Below are 21,788 nucleotides of genomic sequence, written 5' to 3'. Positions count from 1 at the left end.
TAACTCAGACTGATCAGTCTGAAATATTTTTAGTAACTACTTTAACCTGATAAGGGTTTGGGTTTTTTTAAATGAGAGATTGGAAATTTTAAATGTTAATTATCAGCAATTCAATCACAGTTCAATTTTGTTTACTCAGTAAACTCCTGATTAACCCAAAATGAGGGTTAGAAAGGTCTTGGATACCACCCTCCCCCACAACATCACTGTTTTCTCAAAAAAAAAAAAAAGTTCTCATTGGCCTGGGTGCAGATTAATCACGGTTCAAGAGCATGGGGATTTGGGTAACTTCCCATTTTCATTTTCCGGAAAAGGCTTAGTAATGAGGGTGTGATTGCTGGGCTGGGAGGAGGGGAGGCAGGCTGCAGATTCACCCTCTTGACTCAGGTCCTGCCTGATGACTGAGATTAGGGGCCTGCTGAGCCAGAATTAACCCTCAAAGCACTTAAACCGTGATCAAAAAATCAAGAGTTGAGTGTAAAGTCCTAACAACTAGTTTCTCCATGTGTAAATTACAAAGCAGGGGAAGCAGAAGAGCATAATGGGTTAAGAACATGGACTTGGCATCAGATAGATAGCCTTATAGGGATCCTATTATCCTGCCTACTTATTAACTCTAGAGTCTTAGGCAAGTCACTTCACTTCTCTGTGCCTCGGGTCCTCACCTGTGCAAACAGGAATAAGAACATGAACCTCACAGTGTTGTCAAATGAGGTAATACCTGGCACAGAGTAAAAGCCAATAAGTACTCTCTAGTCTGGCTATAATTACTGTTAGATGTTTCATTTATAATAAAGATAGGAGGCTTTCCTGGTGGCGCAGTGGTTAAGAATCCACCTGCCAATGCAGGGGACGTGGGTTCGAGCCCTGGTCCAGGAAGATTCCACATGCCGCGGAGCAACTAAACCCGTGTGCCACAACTACTGACCCTGTGCTCTAGAGCCCGCGAGCCTCAACTACTGAGCCCGTGTGCCACAACTACTGAAGCCCGCGCGCCTAGAGCCCGTGTTCTGCAACAAGAGAAGCCACTGCAATGAAAAGCCCGCGCACCGCAACGAAGAGTAGCCCCCGCTCGCCGCAACTAGAGAAAAGCCTGCGTGCAGCAACAAAGACCGAACGCAGCCATAAATTAAAAAAAAAAAAAAAAAAAAAGATTGCCAGTTTTTTCATGGAGCTTGTCTTGAAGAACACATTATGCCTTTGCTTTCCAAATTTTAAAGGAATTGAAAACCTGTCAACACAACCTTCGGGCTTCTTTTGACAGAACCCTAAGGCTCATATATATTTTTATTATCTCAGAAGTAAAAGCCCCACTTCTAACCATGATCTGTTCTACATTACAGATTGCAACAGAGGCAATAGAAAATATTAGGACAGTTGTGTCCTTGACCCAGGAAAGAAAATTTGAATCAATGTATGTTGAAAAATTGTATGGAGCTTACAGGTAATGAGCATATGATTGTTATTAAGAACCTAGTGTTTTCCTAGGCTGAATTATTGATTCCAATTTTTGTTCCTGCTGCAAACAATGATATGATTGTAAGGATGACATTTTTTTCAATAATTATCTCAGTGAAAATAAGTAACTTTTTGATGCAACTGCACCACAGGGTTGGGTTTTTACATCTCTTATAAAAAACAGTAAGATTGGGTCTCTAAGAGCTAAAAGGTACAGAGGGCTGCACAAGTATTTGTTCACCACTGCAGGCGACATAAACAACCCATCTGGTGATTCAGGATGAACATTCTTTTAGGGAATTGCTCAAACCTTTATTTTCTTTGCGTTGTGTAGACTGAACCAAAGATGAGATTTGTTGTTGGGTTAAAGTGTTTCCTTTGTTCTCTGGGTGAGGACCAGATCTGTCCTAATCTGAAAACAAAGACACAGAGCCTATTGCATTGGTTTATACTTGAGCAATTCGACAAACCTCCAGCACCTGTTTACCGCTTGTGTTCAACCAGGGCCTGTCCTTATAAATGAATATGTTTTAACACTAACAAAATTGAACACAATTTGAATCACAACTTTGTAGACTAGACCAATGGTTTTGAACACTTACATATTTGAACAGGGATAACTGAATTTCTCAGTGTATTCACCTTCCTAGTTATGTATACTTCATGCAGCTATTACATTTTTCTGGTCATTTGATGTCTGACATATATCTGTCACTAGCAGTGTAAATTGTTCAGTAACATTAAGTATTGTAACACCATGCTCACAGCACAGGAGTTAAACTATCCAGATCAGTAATACTTAAAATTTTTCCTCTTGCCAAGTGCCTACCTTCTAATCTGAAAATAAATAAATTAATGTTCTTCAGGAGGATTTAGAATAATAAGGTCAAATAAAGTAGCTAGGGCTTCCCTGGTGGCACAGTGGTTGAGAGTCCGCCTGCCGATGCAGGGGACACGGGTTCGTGCCCCGGTCCGGGAGGATCCCACATGCCGCAGAGCGGCTGGGCCCGTGAGCCATGGCCGCTGAGCCTGCGCGTCCGGAGCCTGTGCTCCGCAACGGGAGAGGCCACAACAGTGAGAGGCCCGCGTACTGCAAAAAAGAAAAAAAAAAGTGGCTAAACTAATAGAGGATGGCAAGAGGTCTAATTAGAAATGGTTCAAAACAAATTATGTTGGGGATGGTGGGATCTAGCTCCGGGAAGAACTTCTGATGTGGGTCTAGATAAACCTCGGTGACCCTACTTTTCCGAACCTGAAATGTGAACTTTGATATGAGAGACTATAACTCATCACAGAAGACAAGACAATAATATTAGACAACTGAATTTAGACAATTCAAACTTTAGTCCTAACTGTGAAATCCTTTATTTTTGATAACAATCATGTTTGAGTTCCCAGATATTCCTGTGTAATAATAACAGCAACTATCATTTGAGCAACCGCTATGAGCTAGGTACTGTGCTAGACGTTTGTACTGTCTATTTAGATCTCAAAACAATTTTGTATCATACTCGTTATCCCCCTCTTACAAGTCAGAAAACTGATGCGTAGAGAGGTTAAGTCACTTAAATTAATTATAACTGGGGGCAGAATTTAAACACAGGTTGACTAGACTTAGCAGCTGTGCTCTTTGTACAAGCCAGTGCTAAGCGAGGTTGAAGATAATGGTTACAGATATACTGATTTGCTTTTCAGGAATTCTGTGCGGAAAGCACACATCTATGGAATTACTTTTAGTATTTCACAAGCATTTATGTATTTTTCCCATGCCGGTTGTTTTCGGTTTGGTGCCTATCTCATTGTGAATGGACATATGCACTTCAGAGACGTTATTCTGTAAGTAACTTTTAATTTACTGAGATTATTCCATAATAAAGTTTCAATAGGTCTATGCAAAGGTTTGGAATAGACCGAAAAACTAACTTGTTTTATGATGAAGTCATCTAGAGAGTTGAATCTACCCCAGAAATCGAATGTTGTCGGTACTCCAAGGACAGTTTCATTATCTGCGTGGACTAAAATCAACCAAGCTCATGAAAATGATCATAAACCAGAATTTCAGTAATACATAGAAGGACAGGAGGACAGCAAATGTTCTCAATGCAGAGATAAATCATAGTTAGAAAACTGCTGGCGACCATGGACCCAAAACGGGTTATAATAGCTTACTATTTACGGGCAACCAAAGATGGCCTTGACAGTGGGATGGGAACACTTGACTGAAGTCTGGTAAACACTCTGTTCCCTAACCAGCCCTGGGATGACCCTGCCAACTTTTGCCTCTTAGCCTTCTCTATTTTCTTGGTTTCCAAGGCTAACCAGTGGTCTTTCAAAATATGCTAAATACATTCAATTAGATTGCAGTCTAGTCTTGCCAAAGGGAAGCCATGCTTTTAAGATCACTTTGGCATATTTCTGCTCTGATGGGATGATTTTTAAAAAGTAGCAAACAACTTAAAAAAAAAACAAAACCCAGGGTCAAGACGGACAGAGTGAAAGTGTTTAAAAGCTGTACTTTTGTTTTCATCCAAAATTAAAATAACCATGAAAAAAGAATATATATCTTTGCATCAGTCAGGATCCCAGCAGGGAACAAATGGCCCTACAGATGGGGTAATGGAGGACAGTTTGCTAAAGGGTCTGTTTATAAAGGTGTGAGAAGTATTAAGGTCAGCAGTGCCCAGCTAGGCACCACTAAGACCTTACTTAAGCCTAAAGGGCAAGAGGAGGGAAAGATTTTCAGAAGCCAGCGCAGGGGCCTTCTGTGCTCTTTGGTGGAAGGACCCCAACACCACACCTCTCCAACGGGAAAGAGACCAACACAACAAACGGCCTGGTCCCACTCCTCCAGCCTCCTTTCCTGCTATGCTATTCCTTGCCAAACCCCATCGGGAGCCAGAGGACCAGAAAACCTTTTGATGCAGACCCTGAAGGTCAGCCTGTCAGGCATCGGGGATGGTATAAGATAGAGATGGGAGAGTAGAAAGTGGTTTTGAAGGGACAGATGGAAATAGCCAGCTGGGAATTACCACTTGGAGACATTCATTGTCTAGAAAAATACCAATGAAAAAATCGGCCCTGCTTTTAAAAACTGTTTTATCATTAAAATGTTAAATTCTGGATAATTGGAAGATAGCTTTTAAAATCTTTCATACTAAAGCTGCATTACAGGCTGTACAGGAAAGCTAGGCACCTAGCTACATGTGAGTTGTTCATCACTCTTCTAAAATTTGATTTTTGATAATTAACCTCATCAAATATTTAAGGGAGAGCCTTACTCTACCCACTATTCCCCCCACCCCCCATGTACTTAAAATACATTTTAATACCTTAGATTTACACTTTGCTGCACAGCAGTAATTAATACAGCATTGTAAATCAACTACAATTAAAAAAAAGAATTAAAAAAATAATGTATTAAATTACAAACCAAAACAAGGAGCCAAATGCCCTGACACACCCAATCCAGAATTATTTATCTGGTGTGTATCAGGGATACAGAAGCAAAGCAGAAAATATTCAGTGCATGGAATTTATTTAATTTTTTCAAACTTATGGAACTTTGGTCTCTCTTATTTGAGTGTAGCTCAAAGAGACAAAAAAAAAAATAAAAATACAGTTCCCCCCCAAAATCTTAGATTTAGAAGTTTGGGGGAAGTTTTTTTAAGTTCTCTATTAGAGATTTTCCTCCCCTCCCCTCTCTCTAGGGAGCTCTGGTGCCCAAAGTGAATAGCTTTGTGGAGGCGCAAATCTCAGAATCTTTAGTTCCTCCTAGAAGTTATAATCCATATGCATTCTTTTAATTGGAGAATAGACCGTTAGCTTAGTTGTTTTTTCAGGGTCATAGCAATAGTTCTTTTACTTGTAAGAGAAAAGCTATTTGTAGTAAAGGCTTATTTTGCCCAGTAAGAATTCTTTAACCACAGTGACGATGATTATTGTTTGTGCGGGGCTGCAGAAGAAACCACACCCTGGAGATCAGGGCTGTAGAGTCAGGAGGAAACCTCACTCCTTGTCTGGTACTGATCAAGTCCCTTCAGCCCCCAGAGCTTCAGTTCCCTCAAGTCTAAACGGGGTATGTGTCTTGTTACTAGAATTACCTGAGATCACAACTCAAGATTCTGTTAGCAGACGCTTCCTGAGAGAGGAGAGCTTTACCAAGTTACATGAAATCTAGGAAATGAGAAGCTCCTAAAGGAAGCCAGAAAGCAGTAGAAAAAAAGGAGACCCTCAGGCAGCGGGTGCCGCCTCCCCTCTGGGTCTCCTTTGGTCCTGGAATTTTCTAGCGATGTGCGGGGGGAGGGAGGAGGGGGATTAGTAAGGGAGCGAAAACATCAGTACTGGCCAGCAGTAAGTCTTTGGGCTTTGAGACATCTCGGGGCTGAATTATATAAATTAATGTTTGAAATTCTTCTGCTCCCATCTAGGGTGTTTTCAGCGATCGTGTTGGGCGCCGTGGCTCTCGGACACGCGAGTTCCTTTGCTCCAGACTACGCTAAAGCCAAGCTGTCTGCAGCGCACTTATTCAGCCTGTTTGAAAGACAACCTTTGATTGACAGCCACAGTGAGGAAGGCCTGAAGCCTGTGAGTTCTCTGCTGTCTGATCAGCACTCGGTTAATTTTTTCCTAAACGTTTGCTGTCTGCTAGATCATGTCGACTGAAGGAAAAAAAAAAGGCACAACGTGAGAGTTGTGAGTTAAGTTTTATTCGGGGCAGAATGAGGACTGCAGCCTGGGAGACAGCATCTCAGAGAGCTCGGAGAAACTGCTCCTAAGAGGGAGGGGGAACGTCAGAGTTCCATAGGATGTTAGTGAAGGGGGCACGTGCAGTGAAGCACGCATTTTGGCAGAGCCTTGCTGCTGCTCACAAGGAGCAGATGCCCCCATTAACGACTGTAGTGCTTTTCTAGGTACGAGAAGATGCAAGAAATTGGGTCCATAAAATCTTCTCCTGAAAATACCTAACTATCTGAAGGCCTGTTCTGCCGGTTTTTCCCAGAGCGCCTCATTCCTGATCTCCACCCTGGACTCCTTTCAGGGGGTGTTGAAGGCTGGCGGCTGCCGCAGTTTGTAACTCTGTCCTTGTAGAGGCAGATGGCAAGTGGCAATTTTTAGTTGGCAGTTGCAACCACAGGATAAATTTGTAGTGATTACACTGACATTCACTTCACTGGCTTTGCGATAGTTACAAGGCTAATAATATTTGGCCAACTTTCCTGGCATTTTCAAATTTCACAGGGGGTTGCAAGGATGAGCACATCAAAAGTAAAGAACCCCCAAATCCAGATGTACTAGAACTGAATAATTTCCATGAAAATTGTGAGTCACTTCTGCATGGAAGGTATGTGCCTGTAGCTGCGTGTGTAACTGCGTTAGCAATTTGGCTTTTATCACATAATCGTCATCACAGCGTTACGACTGGGGAGAAGGCCACTTTATTCAGAGTAGGAGGAATAATCCTTTACTGTCCCCAAACTTAGATCTCAGTGTTCTTTGTGTTCCTTGCCTAACACAAGCCGCTGCACGTTTTAATGCAGGCGAAGCAGCATGGGTAAAGCGATGGGGACTTAGCACAACCGTTTTGGAACTTCACCAGGTATTTCCTGTTCTGAGAAAATAGCTGTGCCCAAGTGAGGGAGATAAAGAGGCCACCAGGGCTGCAGGCAAGGGCTGTCCACTGAGACGGCAGGTAGAAACTGCTCTAAATCGCTAAGCCTCTGAGCCTTGGGCCATTGACTTGGCTCCAGCCACAAAATCATCAGTTGGGAAAGCTAAATATTTGTCTTCAGTGAACCAGAAATTTTGAGTTTAGTTAACAACTCTGTAATATGACTGTGTTTAACCTGTACCCCCGGCTCCCATCTTCATTTTATGTAACAACTTGCTACCAGTACTAACTGGTGCCAGTACCTGTACTGAATATGAATTGTACGTTTCTCTGCTATAGTGTTTGGTAAAGCTTCCTTGGAATTCTACTTTTTTTTTTTTAATTTATTTTTGGCTGCATTGGGTCCTCATTGCTGCACGCGGGCTTTCTCTAGTTGTGGCGAGCGGGAGCTACTCTTCGTTGCGGTGTGCAGGCTTCTCATTGCAGTGGCTACTTGTGTTGCAGAACACGGATTCTAGGCGCATGGGCTTCATTAGTTGCGGCTCACGGGCTCAGTAGTTGTGGCGCACGGCGGTAGTATCTCCGCGGCATGTGGGATCTTCCCGAACCAGGGCTCGAACCCGTGTCCCCTGCATTGGCAGGCGGATTCTTAAGCACTGCGCCACCAGGGAAGGCCTTGAAATTATACTTTTTATTTCAGTCATTATCAGACCAATTACAATAGCAACATAAAAATACCTATTTTTTAGGATAAGTTTGAAGGAAACGTGACACTTAATGAAGTCGTGTTCAACTATCCCACGCGGCCAAACGTGCCCGTGCTTCAGGGGCTGAGCCTCGAGGTGAAGAAGGGCCAGACGCTGGCCCTGGTGGGCAGCAGCGGCTGTGGGAAAAGCACGGTGGTCCAGCTCCTGGAGCGGTTCTATGACCCCTTGGCTGGAACAGTGGTGAGCACACTTTCTTAAATTAGTAACTTGATTTAAGGCAGTATTTCAAGTGGCTAAACCAATATTCCCATAATATTGGAAAAAACTGGACAAGACCTATAATCCTAACTGATACAAGGACCACCATTCTCTAAACCCCAAGGTGGCACCCACAGTCAGACAGATATATGGGGACGGTAGGGTAGAACATCAGGAATTGAGTGTAGTTCAGAAAGTACTGAGTGTGAAGTTGATCTGTGCCCTGCCCTGGGCCTTCTGAGCCAGCTGGAGTCTCCTGCGTGAACACTCAATCGCTTCCTGGGTTGTAAAGGTAAGCCGCACAGTCCTGCCAGAGTTCTGAGTAGACGCCCAGGACTCCCTCCCCTCCTCCTGCCTTTGCCATCTCTCTCTAACCCGTACTCCAGCCCTCTCATATTTGACTTTCAGCATTGACGTTGTGGTGTCTAGCCCCTGGCCCTCTTCCATGAGTGGAGACTTGGCTCTTAGTGAAAATGCCTGCACTTCCCATTACCTTGGGATGGTACCCACTGACCTAGCCCAGGAAGCCCACCCCCATTTAGACAGTCACCAGAATGTTAAACCGTGTTGAGTTGTTTCTTTGGGGGAAATCTTATGCTTCCACTATTACAATTACTCTGAAGGTATGAATACGGGCAAACCAGCTCAACAATACTCTGTAGGTGTGCTGTGCTAATACCACAGTGGGAATTTCTTTAGAGGGCAAGACTAGTTGGACTTGTGTGTATTTCTTCACCGTGCCCTTTGCATTGCTGGAAGCTGTATTCTCAGTTAGCACATCACAAGGCTCCTCTAGAAGCATCATGCCTCCTGCTTACGGCAAACAAAAAAATCATCAAAACCACCATCAACAAAGCCAGTTTTCCAAAGATAAAGATACTGCCCTTTGAGCTTGTCCACTTTCCACTCAACTCTTGTCCTTTAGTGCCATCAAAAAGAGAAATGGGGGGAGTTGAAGGCTGGTAGTCCTCAAGTGAAAGAGAGGTAGAGGTAGGAAAGGAAATAACCAACTTTCAAAATCTGGGGCCATGCTGATCTGCTTTTTGTCCTGGTGTGCCTGGAGGAGGGGGATACAGTCAAGGTGAAAGGTTGCAGTTGTTCAGGCGACAGCAGATAGGAGCAGGACACCTAACTGCATACTTCTTAAAGGCAGAGGACGGTACATTTGCCTGGATGAGGGCAAGGTAGGAAGCAGAGGAAGTACTGTGGAAAGACGGGGCCAAATGTGCCATTTTTCCAGGTAGAACAAGAAAGGGATGGCCTAGTCAACAACAGCAAGAAATCGTTTGGTTGGCTGTGTTGGCCTCCAGCAGTGTAAGAGCTTACAGGCTGTGAGGGTTGGTATTTCACAAACTGCTGATGCCCACGTGCAACAGTCCTCCTAGTAACTTACTGTTTAGTTGTTTGTTTTTTAAGCCCTTCTTATAGTTTGCGGACTTTGGTTTTCAGCTCCTAGATGGTCAAGAAGCAAAGAAACTCAACATCCAGTGGCTCAGAGCCCAACTCGGCATTGTGTCCCAGGAGCCCGTCCTGTTTGACTGCAGCATTGCCGACAACATTGCCTATGGAGACAACAGCCGGTCTGTAAAGATGCCTGAAATCGTGAGTGCCGCCAAAGCAGCCAACATCCATCCTTTCATCGAGACCTTACCCAAAGTAAGTGAACTGGTAGCTTCCTAGGCTGATACCAGAATCAACTGCAAACTGTTTTCCTCCTCCCAAAGTTCCCAAAGTTATACTTCAAAGTCTTGCAACAGAACTTGCCTCTGTACTAGCACTGTGACCTTGGACAAGACACTGAAGTCCATGATACCAAGTTTCCTTACTGGTAAATGGGAAAATTAGGCATGGTGTCTACCTTGTACAAATGTCGTGAGAAGCAAACGAGGTGATGTTAAGTCACCTCAAACAGGTGCTTGAGGGCTGCGTTCGTACTATAGCCATGTTTGCTTTATTCCTTACGGTACTTTCTTTTTTAAACATTTTGAGATAATTATAGATTCATGTGCAGTTGTAAGGAATACAGAGATCTTGTGTACCCTTGACCCAGTTTCCTCCAATGACATCTTGCAAAACTAATAGGGTATTGCAACCACGATACTAATTTTGATACAATCCACTTATCTTGCTCAGGCTTCCCCAGTTTTATCATACTTGTCTGCATTTGGATACGTTTGTAGTTCTACGCAATTTTACTGCGTGTGTAGATTCATGTATCCACTACCCCTGTCAAGATATGGAACGTTTTCATCACCACAGATTCCTCATTTTGCCCTTTTATAGCCACACACCCCTCCTCCCTGCCCTTACTCCCCACGACCCCTGGCAACCACTAACTGTTCTCCATTTCTGTAATCTTATACTTTAAGAATGTTACGTAAACATATGTACAGTAGATAACCTTGTGAGATTAGCTTTTTCCCTCAGCATAGTTCCCTGAAGCTGTTGTGTATACCTGTATACACAACAGTTCATGCCTTTTTATCGCTGAGTCGGATGGCTCCATGGTCTGGATGGCCCGCAGCTTTTTAACTTTTTATTGGGGTATAGTTGATTTACAATGCTGTGTTAGTTTCTGGTGTACAGCCAAGTGAATCACTTATGCATATACACTTATCCACTCTTTTAGATTCTTTTCCCGTATAGGCCATTACAGAGTACTGAGTTCCCTGTGCTATACAGTAGGTCCTAATTAGTTATCGATTTTATATATAGTAGTGTGTATATGTCAATCCCAATCTCCCAATTTATCCCCCTCCCCTTACCCGCTGGTAACCATAAATTTATTTTCTACATCTGTAACTCTTATTTCTGTTTTGTAGAGAAAAGGGAACCCTCTTGCACTGTTCGTGGGAATGTAGATTGGTACAGCCACTATGGAGAACAGTATGGAGGTTCCTTACAAAAAGTAAAAATAGAGCTACCATATGGTCCTCAGCTTTTTTAACTAGTCACCTGTTGAAGCACATCTAGGTTGTTTCCGTTTGGGCTATTAAGAGTAAAGCTGCTATAAATACTTGTGTACAGGCTTTAGTGTGACCCTAAATTTTTATTTCTCTGCGATAAATGCCCAGGAGCACAATTGCTAAACCATGTGCTAATTGCTTGTTTAACTTTATAAGAAACTGCTCAACTGTTTTCCAAGGTGGCCCTGCCATTTCATTTTCCCACCAGCAAGTATGAGGGAGGGATACCGTTGCTCTGAATCTTTGCCACCATTTGCTGTTGCCACTGTTTTTTCTACCATCCTGATAGGTGTACAGTGATATCTTACTGTGGTTTTAATTTGCATTTCCTAATGGCAGAGGACGTTGAACATTTTTTTATATAGTTATTTGCCATCTATATTTCCTCTTTGGTGAAATGTCTTTTCATGTCTTTTGCCCATTTTCTAATTGGATTATTTTTTACTGTTGAGTTTTGACAGATTTTTATATATTCATGTTACTAGTCCTGTGTTGGAAATGTAGTTTGCAAATATTTTCTCCCAATTTGTAGCTTATTTTTTCATCCTTTTAACGGGGTCTTTTTCAGATCTTCGGTTTTTAATTTTGATGAGGTCCAATTCATTTTTTCCTTTTACAGACTGTGCTTTTGATGTCAAGTCCGAGGACTCTTTGCCTAGCCCTTGGTCCTGAAGATTTTTCTCCACTATTTTCTGAATTTATGGTTTTACATTTTACTTTTAATTTCACACTCCATTTTGAGTTAATTTTGGTATAAGGTTGTTTTTCTTTAGTGTTTCATTTCTTTGGAGAGGACTGTACTCTCCAATTTCCACGGTCCCCAACACTCCCTATTTATCACCTCATTATTAGCAGTTATGACTATAGCCAAATTGCAGTGAAATCAATATATATTTGAAAACTAAGAGTTCAGTGAAACAATTTTCACAGTGACTAGTAACTTGATCTTATATTGAGTGCTGTGTATATATTTTTTTTCTCTTGATTATATATTCCTTAAGGGTAAGAACACAGACTAATTCATTTTTATACTTCCCACAGTTCTGGTATAATAGGTAGCTGGTAAATATTTAAGTGAATGAATGAGTTTAAAAAAGAATAGGCTCCATGTGAGTCATGTGAATATTTCAAATAAAAAATGTTATACCTTAAACACTAACAAACATGTAACCATTTTAGGACTCCAGTGATAGCAGATCAACTGACATTTTGATAATGGTAGGAACTGGAGAATTTGTTGCAGCATACCATTGAAAACTAAGGTCATTAATTTTCTAGTTTGATTTTGAAAATGAATGTCCTGTTAAAAAAAAATTAAATGGACAACTTGGTAGTTGTTACAGAAACTTTTTAGTGATTCTAAGTAATCTTTTCTTATAATTAGAACTGTCAAGTGTTAAGAAGTAAAAGTTTATTCAATATGTCATTAGAATTTTTCTGAGCTAGAACTTTATTAACTTTACTAATGGCTAACTTGCAGAAATATGAAACAAGAGTGGGAGATAAGGGGACCCAGCTTTCAGGAGGTCAAAAACAGAGGATTGCTATTGCCCGAGCCCTCATCCGACACCCCCGAATCCTACTGTTGGATGAAGCTACATCAGCTCTGGATACTGAAAGTGAAAAGGTATGGCCTCCTACCTCATGTCCCATTTAATTTATAAAATAGAACTTCTTTGTGCAGTCAACCATGAAAAAATAGATAAACACACAAACAGCTCATACAGCTAAATATCCAGGGGGAAAAAAAAAAACCCAGTCAAGAAATGGGCAGAAGACCTGAACAGTTATTTCTCCAAAGAAGACATACAGATGGCCAACAAGCGCATGAAAAGATGCTCACCATCACTAATTAATGGAGAAATGCAAATCAAAACTACAGTGAGTACCACCTCACACTGGTCAGAATGGCCATCATCAGAAAGTCAACAGGGACTTCCCTGGTGGCACAGTGGTTAAGAATCCATCTGCCAATTCAGGGGACATGGGTTAGATCCCTAGTCCTGAAAGATCCCACATGCTACAGAGCAACTGAGCCCGTGTGCCACAACTACTGAAGCCTGCGCACCTAGAGCCCGTGCTCCGCAACAATAGAAGCCGCCACAAGGAGAAGCCCGTGCACCAAAAGGAAGGGTAGCCCCTGCTCGCCACAACTAGAGAAAGCCTGCATGCAGCAACAAAGACCCAACCCAGCCATCCATCCATCCATAAATAAATAAAATAAATAAAATTTTATTTATTTAAAAAAAAGTCTACAAATAACAAATGCTGGAGAGGGTGTGGAGAAAAGGGAACTCTCCTACACTGTTGGTGGGAATGTAAATTGGTACAACCATTATGGAGAACAGTATGGAAGTTCCTTAAAAAACTAAAAATAGAACTACCATATGACCCAGCAATCCCACTCCTGGGCATGTATCTGGAGAAAAACATGGTCTGAAAGTATATATGCACCCCAATGTTCGTTGCAGCACTGTTTACAATAGCCAGGATATGGAAGCAACCTAAATGTCCACTGACGAATGGATAAAGAAGATGTGGTACATATATACAATGGAATGCTACTCAGCCATAAAAAAGAACAAAATAGTGCCATTTGCAGCAACATGGATGGACCTAGAGATTATTATACTAAGTGAGGTAAGTCAGAGAAAGACAAATACCATTATGATATCACTCAAATGTGGAATCTAATTTAAAACTGATACAAAGGAACTTATTCATAAAACAGAAATAGACTCACAGACATAGAAAACAAACATGGTTGCCAAAGGGGAAAGGAGGGGAGGGATAAATTAGTCTGGTTTTAAAATGTACATACTACTATATATAAAATAGATAACCAACAAGGACCTACTGTATAGCACAGGGAACTATACTCAATATTCTGTAACAACCTATATGAGAAAAGAATTTGAAAAAATACATACCCGTGTATGTAAAACTGAATTACTCTGCTGTACCCCTGAAACTAACACACCATTGTAAATCAACACTATTTCAATAAAATTTTTAAAAATAGGCAAGCACAGAAATAAACAAATGTAGATAGCGGTTATTTTGAGGTAGAATATTTTAATTGAATCCCTTCCAGCATTTTCCAAATTTTCAAAAATGACCACGTATTACTTGTATAAAATGTTATTTTTTGCACTTTTCACTGGCTTTAGCGCATTAATAATGGAAAACCTGGGAAATAAAATACTCAAAAGTGAAGTAGTTAAGTTTAAATCATTTTGTGACTAGTGTGAGAATCCATTTTTATTATAAAGAACATAACTATATGCAAAATGGATTATGTAGCTACGCACCACCAGTCCCTCCCATCAGGAAATTTGCACAAGCCTCTTAGATAGCCTCATCCACCAGAGGGCAGACAGCAGAAGCAAGAAGAACTATAATTCTGCAGCCTGTGGAACAAAAACCACATTCACAGGAAGACAGACAAGATAAAAAGGCAGAGGGCTATATACCAGATGAAGGAACAAGATAAAACCCCAGAAGAACAACTAAATGAAGTGGAGAGAGGCAACCTTCCAGAAAAAGAATTCAGAATAATGACAGTGAAGATGATCCAGGACCTTGGAAAAAGAATGGAGGCAAAGATTGAGAAGGTGCAAGAAATGTTTAACAAAGACCTGGAAGAATTAAAGAACAAACAAACACAGATGAACAATACAATAACTGAAATGAAAACTACACTAGAAGGAATCAGTAGCAGAATAACTGAGGCAGAAGAACGGATAAGTGATCTGGAAGACAGAATGGTGGAATTCACTGCTTCGGAACAGAATAAAGAAAAAAGAATGAAAAGAAATGAAGACAGCCTAAGAGACCTCTGGGACAACATTAAACACAACAACATTCACATTATAAGGGTCCCAGAAGGAGAAGAGAGAGAAAGAACCAGAGAAAATATTTGAAGACATTATAGTCAAAACCTTCCCTAACATGGGAATGGAAATAGCCACCCAAGTCCAGGAAGCGCAGAGAGTCCCATACAGGATAAACCCAAGGAGAAACATGCCAAGACACATAGTAATCAAATGGGCAAAAATTAAAGACAAAGAAAAATTACTGAAAGCAGCAAGGCAAAAACGTCAAATAACCTAAAAGGGAACTCCCATAAGGTTAACAGCTGATTTCTCAGCAGAAACTCTACAAGCCAGAAGGGAGTGGCATGATGTACTTAAAGTGATGAAAGGGAGGAACCTACAACCAAGATTACTCTACCCAGCAAGGATCTCTTTCAGATTTGATGGAGAAATCAAAAGCTTTACAGACAAGCAAAAGCTAAGAGAATTCAGCACCACCAAACCAGCTCTACAACAAATGCTAAAGGAACTTCTCGAAGTGGGAAACACTAGAGAAGAAAAGGACCTACAAAAACAAACCCAGAACAATTAAGAAAATGGTCATAGGAACATACATATCGATAATTACCTTAAACATGAATGGATTAAATGTTCCAACCAAAAGACACAGGCTTGCTGAATGGATACAAAAACAAGACCCATACATATGCTGTCTACAAGAGACCCACTTCAGACCTAGGGACATATACAGACTGAAAGTGAGGGGATGGAAAAAGATATTCCATACAAATGGAAATGAAAAGAAAGCTGGAGTAGCTATACTCATATCAAATAAAATAGACTTTAAAGTAAAGAATGTTACAAGAGACAAGGAAGGACACTAAATAATGATCAAGGGATCAATCCAAGAAGATATAACAATTATATATGCACCCAACATAGGAGCACCTCAATACATACGGCAACTGCTTTAAAAGAGGAAATTGACAGTAACACAATAATAGTAGAGGACTTTAACACCTCACTTACCCCAATGGACAGATCATCCAAAATGAGAATAAGGAAACAAAAGCTTTAAATGACACAATAAACCAGACAGATTTAATTGATATTTATAGGACATTCCATCCAAAAACAGGTTACACGTTCTTGAAGTGTGCACAGAACACTCTCCAGGATAGATCACATCTTGGGTCACAAATCAAACCTCAGTAAATTTAAGAAAACTGAAATCATATCAAGCATCTTTTCTGACCACAATGCTATGAGATTAGAACTGAATTACAGGGAAAAAAACGTAAGAAACACAAACACATGGAGGCTAAACAATATGTTACTAAATAACGAAGACTGAAGAAATCAAAGAGGAAATCAAAAAATACCTAGAGACAAATGACAATGAAAACACGACGATCCAAAACCTATGGGATGCAGCACAAGCAGTTCTAAGAGGGAAGTTTATAGCTACACAAGCTTACCTCAAGAAACAAGAAAAATCTCAAGTAAACAATCTAACCTTACACCTAAAGGAACTAGAGAAAGAAGAACAAACAAAACCCAAAGTTAGCAGAAGGAAAGAAATCATAAAGATCAAAGCAGAAATAAATGAAATAGAAACAAAGAAAACAATAGCAAAGATCAATAAAACTAAAAGCTGGTTGTTTGAGAAGATAAACAAAATTGATAAACCATTGGCCAGACTCACCAAGAAAAAGAGGGAGAGGACTCAAATCAATAAAGTTAGAAATGAAAAAGGAGAAGTTACAATAGACACCACAGAAATGCAAAGCATCCTAAGAGACTACTACAAGCAACTCTATGCCAATAAAATGGACAACCTGGAAGAAATGGACAAATTCTTAGAAAGGTATGAACTTCCAAGACTGAACCAGGAAGAAACAGAAAATATGAACAATCACAAGTAATGAAATTGAAACTGTGATTAAGAATCTTCCAACAAACAAAAGTCCAGGACCAGATGGCTTCACAAGTGAATTCTATCAAATATTTAGTGAAGAGCTAACAATCATCCTTCTCAAACTCTTCCAAAAAATTGCAGAGGAAGGAACACTCCCAAACTCATTGTATGAGGCCACCATCACCCTGACACCAAAACCAGACAAAGATACTACAAAAAAATAAAATTACAGACCAATATCACTGATGAATATAGATGCAAAAATCCTCAACAAAATACTAGCAAACAGAATCCAACAACACATTAAAAGGAGCATCCACCATGATCAAGTGGGATTTATCCCAGGTATGCAAGGATTCTTCAATATACGCAAATCAATCAATGTGATACACCATATTAACGAAGGAGAAAAACCATATGATCATCTCAATACATGCAGAAACAGCTTTTGAACAAAACTCAACACACATTTATGATAAAAACTCTCCAGAAAGTGGGCATAGAGGGAACCTACCTCAACATAATAAAGGCCATATACAACAAACCCACAGCAAACATCATTCTCAATGGTGAAAAACTGAAAGCATTTCCTCTAAGATCAGGAACAAGACAAGGATGTCCACTCTCACCACTATTATTCAACATAGCTTTAGAAGTCCTAGCCATGGCAATCAGAGAAGAAAAATAAAAGGAATACAAATTTGAAAAGAAGTAGTAAAAACTGTCACTGTTTGAAGATGACATGATACTACACATCGAGAATCCTAAAAATGCCACCAGAAAACTACTAGAGCTAAACAATGAATTTGGTAAAGTTGCAGGATACAAAATTAATGCACAGAAATCTCTTGCATTCCTATACACTAATGATGAAAAATCTGAAAGAGAAATTAAGGAAACACTCCCATTTACCGTTGCAACAAAAAGAATAAAATACCTAGGAATAAACCTACCTAAGGAGACAAAAGACCTGTATGCAGAAAACTGTAAGACACTGATGAAAAAAATTAAAGATGCTACCAACAGATGGAGAGATATACCAAATTCTTGGATTAGAAGAATCAATATTGTGAAAATGGCTATACTACCCAAAGCAATTTACAGATTCAATGCAATCCCTATCAAATTACCAATGGCATTTTTTACGGAACTAGAACAAATCATCGTAAAATTTGTATGGAGACACAAAAGACCCCGAATAGCCAAAGCAGTCTTTAGAGAAAAAAACGGAGCTGGAGGAATCAGACTCCCTGACTTCAGACTATACTACAAAGCTACAGTAATCAAGACAATATGGTACTGGCACAAAAACAGAAACATAGATCAATGGAACAAGATAGAAAGCCCAGAGATAAACCCACGCACCTATGGTCAACTAATGTATGACAAAGTAGGCAAAGATATACAATGGAGCAAGACAGTCTCTTCGATAAGTGGTGCTGGTAAAACTGGACAGCTACATGTAAAAGAGTAAAATTAGAACACTCCCTAACACCATACACAAAAATAAACTCAAAATGGATTCGAGACCTAAATGGAGCAAGACAGTCTCTTCGATAAGTGGTGCTGGTAAAACTGGACAGCTACATGTAAAAGAGTAACATTAGAACACTCCCTAACACCATACACAAAAATAAACTCAAAATGGATTCGAGACCTAAATGTAAGACCAGAGACTATAAAACTCTTAGAGGAAAACAAAGGAAAAACACTCTTTGAATCACAGCAAGATATTTTTTGATCTACCTCCTAGAATAATGGAAACATAAACAAATGGGACCTAATGAAACTTCACAGCTTTTGCACAGCAAAGTAAACCATAAACAAGACGAAAAGACAACCCTCAGGGGCTTCCCTGGTAACGCAGTGGTTGAGAATCTGCCTGCCAATGCAGGGGACACAGGTTCGAGCCCTGATCCGGGAAGATCCCACATGCCGCGGAGCAACTGGGCCCGTGAGCCACAACTACTAAGCCTGCGCGTCTGGAGCCTGTGCTCCACAACAAGAGGGGCCGCAATAGTGAGAGGCCCACACACCGCGATGAAGAGTGGCCCCTGCTTGCCACAACTAGAGAAAGCCCTCGCACAGTAACGGAGACCCAACACAGCCAAAAATAAATATACATTAAGACAACCCTCAGAATGGGAGAAAATATTTGCAAACGAATCCTTGGACAAAGGATTCATCTCCAAAATATATAAACAGCTCATGCAGCTCAATATTAAAGAAACAAACAACCCAATCCAAAAATGGGCAGGAGACCTAAATAGACATTTCTCCAAAGAAGACATACAGATGGCCAAGAAGCACATGAAAAGCTGTTCAACATCACTAATTATGAGAGAAATGCAAATCAAAACTACAATGAGGTATCACCTCACACCAGTTAGAATGGGCATTATCAGAAAATCTACAAACAACAAATGCTGGAGAGGGTGTGGACCAAAGGGAACCCTCTTGCACTGTTCGTGGGAATGTAAATTGATACAGCCACAATGGAGAACAGTATGGAGGTTCCTTAAAAAACTAAAAATAGAATTACCATATGATCCAGCAATCCCACTACTGGGCATATACCCAGAGAAAACCATAATTCAAAAAGACACATGCACCCCAATGTTCATTGCAGCACTGTTTACAATAGCCAGGTCATGGAAGCAACCTAAATGCCCATTGACAGATGAATGGGTAAAGAAGATGTGGTACATATATACAATGGAATATTACTCAGCCACAAAAAGGAACAAAATTGAGTCATTTGTTGAGACGTGGTTGGATCTAGAGACTGTCATACAGAGTGAAGTAAGTCAGAAAGAGAAAAACAAATATCGTATATTAACGCATGTATGTGGAACCTAGACTAATGGTGCAGATGAGCCGGTTTGCAGGGCAGAAGTAGAGGCACAGATGTAGAGAACAAACGTATGGACACCAAGGGGGGAAAGCAGCGTGGGGGGAGGCTTGGGGTGAGGTGTGATGAATAGGGCTAATGGGATTGACATGTATACACTGATGTGTATAAAACTGATGCCTAATAAGAACCTGCAGTATACAAACTACTAATACTAAACTTTCTTTGGGTTATTATTATGGAAATATGTTAATATAAATGTTTCAGACATTACATGAAATTTCTAAAAATCTTATATGTTCTGGTATAATAAGGCATAATTCTAGTTATTACTTGAAAATGTGTATCTCAGAAATAACTAAATTTCCTTGTCAATTGCATTATTATGAACTTTCATCAAATCTTTAACCATGGTCATTTTTAAGTCTTTTGTCATTTACAGACAGTTCTGGGTGTCTGATGCTTTTGCAAAAATGTTCCTATAAAAGGGTTTCATCTTCAAGGAATTCATGGAAAAGACTCTGACAAGTACAGGTTTCTGGTAACTGACTATACTGCTGACATGAATGAATAAGCATTTTCAGAAAACTGATGAACTCATAAAAGTGTTAACAAAAGATCAAGATAAAAAAAATTAATTACATGGGACTGAGTGAACTGATGAGGATGATTATAATTTTTGTGACTTACTGTTTGAATAAAAAAAAAATCCCACAAGGACTCAGAGGCAAGAAAATATACAAATCAATTTTCACTGCAAAGTAAAGGAGCTGTTACAGTGGAGGATTACTGGACTGAATGTCAATATTATGGCATAGTATGAGTGTGTTTCGTGTTTGGTAATTGCAATCATTGTTGCTTTTGTTGTGTTCATCCATTTACAATGCTTGGTGTCAGTCTGTTTATCTCTTGTAAAAATAAAATACAGTGTGTGTGTGTGGGAAAAAAAGATGGATTATGTAAAAACATGCATAAAGCTAAAGATTCAAAATGAGACAAGAAAGGTAATTTTCTTTTGTACATATGGTAAAATATTTAGATTTCCTTTACAGTTAAAACTTATTTCTACAATTTTTAAGATAAGGCTTCTATTCTGATTTATCAATAGATTGTCCAAGAAGCTCTGGACAAAGCCCGAGAAGGCCGCACCTGCATTGTGATCGCTCACCGCCTGTCCACCATTCAGAATGCAGACTTGATAGTGGTGATTGAGAACGGCAAAGTCAAGGAGCACGGCACACACCAGCAGCTGCTAGCACAGAGAGGCATCTATTTCTCTATGGTCAGTGTCCAGGCAGGGACACAGAAGTGATGAACTCTTGTTATAGTGTATCTTAAAAATAAATTCAAATCATTCTACAACTTTTTCTGATTTAGAGACTTCTTTTCTAAGTCATCATAAAATATAGGTATATCTTATTCCATATCAATTTAGAACATCCAATTTGGGGTTGGATATTACAGCATTTGAAATGTAGGAGTTAAAAAGTAACATCTGGCTTGATGAAGTATGAAAACAGCCTAGCTCTGAGTTACCAAAAACATATGGAGAGAATATCACTCAACCATAAAAAAGAATGAAGTACCACCATTTGCAGCAACATGGATGGACCTACAGATCATCATACTAAATGAAATAAATCAGAGAAAAATACCACATGATATCACTTATATGTGGAATCTAAAAAAAATATATGATACAAATGAACTTATTTACAAAACAGAAAAAGACTCAGAAAACAAACTTATGGTTAGCAAAAGGGAAAGGGGGGAGGGATAAATTTGGAATTTAAGATCAACAGGTACGCACTACTATATATAAAAATAAACAGCAAGGATCTACTGTATAGCACAGGGAACAATATTCAATATCTTTAAATAACCTATAATGGAAAAGAACCTGGAAAAATATGTATATATATAAAACGGAATCACTTTGCTGTACACCTGAAACACTATAAATCAACCATACTTGAATAAAAAAATTTAAAAATCATATGGAGAAAGTGAAGAGCAGAGTTTAGGTATATAAAACTGTAGAAGATTCAATGCAATCCCTATCAAGTTACCCAGGACATTTTTCACAGAACTAAAATTCATATGAAACCATAAAAGACACAATTGCCAAAGCAATCCTGAAGAAAAAGAACAACCCATGGGCTTACCTGGTGGCACAGTGGTTGAGAGTCTGCCTGCCGATGCAGGGG

The 21,788-nt window shown here is 39.9% G+C and overlaps 1 protein-coding gene across 8 annotated transcripts in view; it reads left to right on the top strand.

Moving 5' to 3' along the window:
* LOC132430972 (phosphatidylcholine translocator ABCB4) overlaps positions 1 to 20,995 on the top strand; it is a 75,309-nt gene extending 54,314 nt beyond the window's left edge. For 2 of the 8 annotated variants that reach the window (XM_060020367.1, XM_060020366.1), the window contains exons 22-28: positions 1,344 to 1,444; positions 3,154 to 3,294; positions 5,886 to 6,042; positions 7,816 to 8,013; positions 9,481 to 9,687; positions 12,478 to 12,624; positions 20,690 to 20,990. In XM_060020367.1, coding sequence (XP_059876350.1) covers positions 1,344 to 1,444; positions 3,154 to 3,294; positions 5,886 to 6,042; positions 7,816 to 8,013; positions 9,481 to 9,687; positions 12,478 to 12,624; positions 20,690 to 20,893 — 1,155 coding nt within the window. In that variant the 3' untranslated portion in view covers positions 20,894 to 20,990. Of the gene's footprint in view, positions 1 to 1,343; positions 1,445 to 3,153; positions 3,295 to 5,885; positions 6,043 to 7,815; positions 8,014 to 9,480; positions 9,688 to 12,477; positions 12,625 to 20,689 lie in introns of all 8 variants that reach the window. The other 6 variants (XM_060020365.1, XM_060020368.1, XM_060020370.1 and 3 more) reach the window with 6 other exon arrangements.
* Positions 20,996 to 21,788: the final 793 nt, after the last annotated feature.

Source organism: Delphinus delphis, chromosome 9 (assembly GCF_949987515.2).
Source record: "Delphinus delphis chromosome 9, mDelDel1.2, whole genome shotgun sequence".
Classification (NCBI taxonomy): Eukaryota; Metazoa; Chordata; class Mammalia; order Artiodactyla; family Delphinidae; genus Delphinus; species Delphinus delphis.
The sequence above is the reverse complement of the archived record's forward strand: the minus strand, read 5'-3'. Positions and strand labels throughout refer to the sequence as shown.